Raw genomic sequence first — 7,126 nt, 5'->3', positions numbered from 1 at the left:
GGCATCATTTTTTGTGGAAGGAAGCTCCGAATGCATAGAGCCAAAAGCAGTTGAATTATCTAATGCTTAAAATTGTTTGTATCATACGTATCCTCTTGTTATATGTGTGTATTCGATCTTTTTCACCGAATGCATCCATCGAATTATAATGTAGAATAGAACAGTGGCAGGGTTTGCTCAAAGTCAGCTTGGATAAAGACATCGACCACATGAAACGAACTCACTTGATGTAGACGTGCGGCAAAAATATTGTATGTATTTTTACGCGCATTAAATAATGTTTAATTGAAACAATTCAATTTTATTAATTCGTAAACAACGAAGAAGTTAAATTAAGGCATTTTACGATATTATTACATGTCCATGATGAATGACATAACTTTGTTTGTCAGATCAAGTACCCACAACATAAAAACTAGGTTTGATTTATGAGAGATACATACATATTACATAACTATATAGCGAAAAAAAAAAAAAAAAAAAAGAAAGGAAAAAGTGAGGAGGAGAAGAGCTTTACATATTAAAAAAATCTCAATAATTAATTATTCTCAAGCCTTTAGCCTAGTAGCTAAAGACACTTGAAGGAACATCAAGGGTCTGATTTCGAACCAGACCTTTTCCCTTCTTTTTACTTGTATTAGGGCTTTACTTTCTTGATATAACAAAAAAAAATTTTAATAATTAATTAATGTCATGTGATTAAAATTCATGAATGGACATATGATGTAACAAGGAAGAAAAAAAAAAGACTTAAAAGAGTCCCCAATGCACGAAAGAGAATCAAAATCAAAATTAATAACTAGCTACAACACGTTTTTCACCATGGTATGCATGCTTTTTTAAATAGTTATGAGGAGTGACAAGTCCATATCCTATATTTCATACCAAACCGTCTTGGTAGAGTTGTCTTAGGTGTGAGAAGTGATGAAAAGAAAATCAAAATTAATGGAAAAGTACATATAACTTTAATGTAGAGTAGTAAAAATATGGTTGGTCACCCACTCTAGTAGCTTTTACAAATAAGTTTGAAGTCAACCATTTCCTAACTAATTTTATTAAGAATTTATATAGAGTATTTTTTTTAAGTTACAATTATAATCAAATATTACATTTATATAATCAATTATTATATTATGATCAAGTTATAATCACTGAATAATTAATAATAAATTAAAATATAATTAAATAATCAAACTCACATATAATGAAACTTAAACTTAGGATCTCAAGATTCTATACATATAGTATTTGATATAATGCTATAAAATAATTTCATCAAATTGTAATTTGGTCATGATTTATATGCACTACACTTACAATAAAAATAAATAAATAAATAGATAAATAAATAAAAGAATTTAAATGGGAAATTAATTTCTTATCAAGTCAAATTTTTGTTATTCATTTTTGATAATTTTCTCTTTTCTAGTTCACTTTAGAGTCTAATTAATCTTTATCTATATTTTTATATTTTTATATTTTTATATAAAAGGATGAATTCTAAAAGTGCAAATAGTAAACGACATATACACTCTTGATAATTTATTAAATTAACTATTTTGATCTTAATTAATTTTTTATTATATTTAAATATTGCATTATTTTTATTTATTTCTTTATTAACATTGAAGCGTTTTATTATTATGAAGTAAACCTTCTTCAATTGATAATTATGATCTTATTAAATTAATTATTGACTAATTATTATCTATTTTTTTCTTATTAATCTAAAACTCTTTATTAAAGTAAATTAATGTAAACTCTTTAGTAAGCAATATTTTTATTACGAGATTACTATTTTAGGAGCAAAATATACAAATTAAGATGGCAGAAGTAAAGCGTTTTTCACACTAGCTATTCACCTGAAGATAGTAGCATAAGATATAAAATGGCATCTTAGATTAAAATTTTCATGGTAATTCAATTAATTAATTAAATGGCATAATTTTTTTTCAATGAACTATCATATCCCAATTTTTAAGCTGCGGTAACGTGAGAAGTTCTTATCATGGCAATAACACATCGAACATGGGATTCTCACATTTTGGGACCCTCAACTGTTACACCCATTTATAGGAAGTGATCAGTCATGGAATTTGATAATTCATGTACCAGCTTATTATCAACATGAAAATGAAATCGAACCCCTTTGAATTTTGATCAGCAGTACCAGGCTCCAATAATCAATCCATTCAAACTCATATCAAACTAAATCACTTGCCTAATTATGATCCAACTACAAAGTCCGATAATTAGAAGGTTTATTTACTTTTTTTATTTATAAATTCTATAATACAATCGGGAATATTTTTAGATTTTATCCAAATCTAATCTCTTTTTTGAACGATATTAAAACTGCATTCTTTTACATTGACATAAGACATTTTAAATTTTATTCTCATAATAATCCCACAAGGATTGAACCTTAATTGTAAGATAATTGACAAAAGTTATGATTTGAATATAAATTTTGTCTTTAGATTTAACCCTATTTAATAATTATCTCCTCTTTGCTATATGCTCAGTACTTGAACTGAACATATATACAAAATATACTATTTTTAGCTACAGCCAATTTAGTTGAACCAAATCTGAATTGTTTCATTGATGGAGATCTCACCATCATCAGGAATGAAAGATCAAATTCAAGAAATTGGTAACATGTCCTATTCAATTCCCTTTTTTCCTGTTATAATTCCTATAAGATAAACGAGTTTTATCATTGGCTAAAAAAGATATCAATGACTATAGCTAAAAATGGTAGTACATATTATGAAAATGAATATGTACTCCAACACAGAGTTCTACTTTAACCTATATTTCATGAATCATTGAAATTTATAAACAATCACAACAAATTAAATTAAGGGTTTTTCAAATTGTAAGTGTTTTGATCCATAGAACACTTGAACAATGAAAGAATCCGTGCAGTAAAAATTAAAATATATATATAGTAGACTTGTGTTGTACAAGTGGAGAGTATCATCATCAACATCAGTAACAAAAACAAAGACAAGTACATATCACTGGCAACATGCACTCAATACTTTTTGGGTTGATGGAGGAGGGTGCAGCATCAGAATCACAGTCCAAATCTGGGTCCCTCTACCCAGACAGGTATCACGGACCGTCCTATCACTTCCCCTCTCTCTCTCTCTCTCGGGAACCCCAACTTCTGTCTCAGGCCATCAGCTCAGCTCAGCAGCTCCCCTTCTCTCTCTCTCTCTCACATTTTGCTTTATGCTCTCACTTTATCATCCCTTCCATGTACCCTGCAACTTCTTCCTAAATTTGGTCTTTCTTTTAATTATGGTTTAATCATTTCATACCTGATCAAAATGGCTGTAAAGGCAATTCACTTTTTAACCCAAGTTCCCCTTTTTCCTGGACGCAAATTACTAGAAAAAACACAAATTAATCAAAATAAAAAAAATACCCTTCATTTCTTCTCGGCTCTTCTTTTCTGTTGGTAAAACAATCCCATCAAATTGCCCTTTTTATAGGTACTAACTATATGATATGATACAGTAGCAGTGGTAGTAACCTTTTTACTATTATTTAAATTTCTTTGTCTTGGGTACAACTGCTAATACTATTAAAATATTATTAAGATATAAATTCTACTATGTAGTTTGAGCTCAAAAAGCTACTCCTACTACAACTACTCCAAAAGACACGCAGAAACCTATACATTTTCAGCTCATCTGGTTACTCAATAGCAGCAGCTTGCTGTCTTGCACACATACGCAAACTTCCACAATCGTGCGTTTGTGTATGAAAGAGAAAGAGAGAGGGAGGGGAGAGGGTGTGGCCCATCTAAATCAATGGCTGACCGACTTTGAAGATATGGGTAAAAGATAAAAAAGGAGGACGTAGTAGAATAATGTAAGAATAAGACTATAAAAAAGAGAGAGAGAGAGAGTCTTAGAAAATGAGATAGAGAGATATATTCTCCTTAGTCATCATGATTTTTGGTGTTTTCTTTTGAAATCAAACAAGGTAAAAACCAGATCTCTGTAAGAAGAGTCCGAAAGGGTTTTTTCTCCATTCTTTTTTGTTTTAAAGTTTAGTAAGTAAATATATTTGTGGAGAGGATATTTTAGATTTAAGCTTGAGTTGTGCTTTTCTTGTCTCTTTGGGCAGAATCGGAGGGAGAGAGAAAGAGAAAGAGAGTCAGTATTTGAATATACTCCCAAAGATTTATCTGCTTGTGTTTGGAGAAATCTTTGTTTGCTTTTGTTTTCTACTGTTTTTAAGCCTTTTGAAAGCTAGTTGTTTTCTAGCAACTAATTTTCAAAACTATCAGTTTTCGGAATTTAGTTCCAAAACCAAAAAAAAAAAAAAAAAGAAAGAAAGAAATTATGTCCGGTGATGCGTTTTCCATGCCTGCTTCAATAGGAGGGTTTGTTCAAGACCAAAATAATCCAAACCCTAACCCTAAAGCTAATCCGAATCCTGTTAAGAAGAAGAGAAATCTTCCAGGAACTCCAGGTAAGCTTACTTAATGAGTTCCTCTTTCTCTTTTGATAATACCCTTTTCTCAGTTGTTGTTGTTGAACCAATTAGTCCACTAATTAATATTCTTTTTTCTGTCTTAACAGATCCAGATGCTGAAGTTATTGCTTTATCTCCCAAGACTCTTATGGCTACAAACAGATTCATATGTGAAATATGCAACAAAGGTTTCCAAAGAGACCAAAACTTACAGCTTCATCGCAGGGGTCACAATCTTCCATGGAAGCTCAGGCAAAGAACCAACAAAGAAGTTAGGAAGAAGGTTTATATTTGCCCTGAGAAAACCTGCGTACACCATGATCCATCCAGGGCACTTGGCGACCTCACTGGAATAAAGAAACATTATAGCAGAAAACATGGAGAGAAGAAGTGGAAGTGTGAGAAATGTTCAAAGAAATATGCCGTTCAATCCGACTGGAAAGCACATTCCAAAACTTGTGGTACTAGAGAGTACAAGTGTGACTGTGGAACACTATTTTCCAGGTATTACATAAACCTTTGTTTCTTGTTTCTCTCGGTTTCAAATCTTTTCTCTTTTTCTTACAACGTTTTGCATCATAAGGAATTAAATGCTCATATTTGAGGGTTCATGGCTTTAAGTTTTTGAATTTAATGCAACCTAATGATTAGGTAATAAGTGCTTGTATTTCTGAATTTTGAGGTGTTGCTTGTCTATTGATTTGGAGTTCTTTTAATTCAAACAGAAAAGACAGCTTTATCACCCATAGAGCTTTTTGCGACGCCTTAGCTGAAGAGAGTGCAAGACTTACTTCAGCTGCAACCACAAACCTAAATTTCAGAAATGATACTGTGAATCTGCCTCATGGATTTGCTGGTCGAGGAGTTCAAGATGTTGCTGGAATTCCTCAATTTGGTTCTGGTTTTGCGCAAGATTATAGCGGGATGTCTGCATCAGGTAACTAATCTCATCAAAGTACCAACATATATAATTAATCCTCCTCATCCTAGTTTGTTTTTTATTAGGTTAAATCAAGCCTAATTAATCTTATTGAATTTGACAGGTTTGCCTGAGATGGTTCAAATGGCTTCGGGCAATCTCTTTGGCTCATCTTCACTGACTAATTTCTGTAACCACAGTAACTTCCCTGGATTTGACAAGAGTGGTGCAACTTCAACAAATTCCAATCTCTCCTTATCGCCATTGCCACAAGGGTTAAAAGAAGAAGGTGGAAGCAAAGGCAATTTGATGGAAAGTTTTTCGTCTCTCTATTCTGATACTCAATACAAGCAATCTAAGCCTGCTGCACCCATGTCCGCAACTGCACTTTTGCAAAAAGCAGCTCAGATGGGTTCAACAAGAAGCAATCCATCGTTCTTTGGAAACAGTTTTGGTGTAATGAGCTCATCTTCTTCTCACACAGCTAGTTTTAGTTCAACTCAGAATAGAAATGATCAGCTGCACCAGGTCTATCCAAATGTGAAGCAGCAACAAGAGAATTTCATGGCATCAAGTAGTGTATCAATGAGCGTTGATGCAGGTCTCGGAAGTTCGAACTTGAATCCAATGACAAGTACAGCAAGCAACAATCATGATCAGCTCATATCACAAACAGGAGCAAAAAAAAGTGACCCAAGTCAATTAAAGACGCACCCTGGTTCAAATTCAATCGATCAAAGCCTGACTAGAGACTTCCTTGGCATGGGCAATGATCAATCTGCTCGTCCATTTTTACCCCAAGAACTAGCCAAATTTGCATCAATTGGCTCAACCATGAGTCAATTCACCAGCAACCACTGAGCTCAGCTACCTTTCCAAATACCGTTACAGGCTTACAGCTCAGTATAAAAAATATGCAGCAAAAATATACTATCGGGGTCCTATTCCTATACAATATATCTGCAATATAGTTTTAGAAAAGCTGAAAATTGGGGACCGAATTGGAGTCTCGGTGTATAAGGTAAAGCAAAAGCAAACTCCCAGAAGAGCACAGAAGCTCATCTTGTGAATGGTCAGTGAAACTGCCAAAGGGGTCGGGGAAAGGGCCCCAATTCCATGTTTGAAATGACCAAACAATGAGCCAACTCCAAGTCATGAATGTACTCGTTGTTGTTCTTGTTGTTTTGTTCTGTGTCTCAACTCTCTTATCGTTTTTTCAGAGTTGTTTTTTTTTCTTTACTTATTTGTATTATTATAATATTAAAAATTTCTGTCTTCTTTTCGAAATTAAACGGCACAGAAACGTAGTAAAGTATGTGGTTGACTGTTCGTCAAAGTAATGCGGCAGAGTCGTCAACGTTGGTGGGTTTAAGGATTAGGAGAAGAGAGAGACTAATTTACTAGTTTTAATTTGTTCTTGGTTTTTAGATTTGTTAAAAAGCTTACTTTGCACTGATAATTTTGTTTATATTTTAATGTTTGGTGGGAAGACTGGGTAGTAGCCTTTATACATCTCTAATTTGTTTTTTATTCTTATAAATAGATCTCATTGTACAAGATTAAAATATTTTGCATATATTTAAATTTAAATTCTAAATCTATCATATTCTTATTTTTTAACTTCCATGAAGTTTTTAGTTATGATTGATAAAAATCATTTTTGGACATAACTATTTAAATCAATTAAGTTAAGAATTGAGTTATTTTTTATAT

At 32.4% G+C, this 7,126-nt stretch overlaps 1 protein-coding gene across 1 annotated transcript; it reads left to right on the top strand.

Annotated features, from left to right (window-relative positions):
• The first annotated feature begins 3,893 nt into the window (after positions 1-3,893).
• LOC111311040 (zinc finger protein JACKDAW-like) lies at positions 3,894-6,690 on the top strand. Its single transcript, XM_022910416.2, has 4 exons — positions 3,894-4,491; positions 4,602-4,998; positions 5,220-5,431; positions 5,538-6,690. Exons 1-4 carry the CDS (start codon positions 4,362-4,364, stop codon positions 6,272-6,274), a joined length of 1,476 nt encoding a protein of 491 aa, XP_022766151.1. The 5' UTR covers positions 3,894-4,361; the 3' UTR covers positions 6,275-6,690.
• Positions 6,691-7,126: the final 436 nt, after the last annotated feature.

The sequence above is a fragment of the Durio zibethinus genome, chromosome 1 (genome assembly GCF_047325235.1).
Source record: "Durio zibethinus cultivar Kanyao isolate XHJ-2024 chromosome 1, ASM4732523v1, whole genome shotgun sequence".
Classification (NCBI taxonomy): Eukaryota; Viridiplantae; Streptophyta; class Magnoliopsida; order Malvales; family Malvaceae; genus Durio; species Durio zibethinus.
Note: the sequence above shows the minus strand (reverse complement) of the source record. Positions and strands in the feature narration are given on the sequence as shown.

Excerpts from the sequence above, each read along its gene's own strand:
- LOC111311040 (XM_022910416.2), top strand. The coding sequence starts at position 4,362 with ATGTCCGGTGATGCGTTTTCCATGCCTGCTTCAATAGGAGGGTTTGTT. Across the intron at positions 4,492-4,601 it reads AAATCTTCCAGGAACTCCAG|ATCCAGATGCTGAAGTTATT; the intron begins GTAAGCTTACTT and ends CTGTCTTAACAG. Across the intron at positions 4,999-5,219 it reads TGTGGAACACTATTTTCCAG|AAAAGACAGCTTTATCACCC; the intron begins GTATTACATAAA and ends TAATTCAAACAG.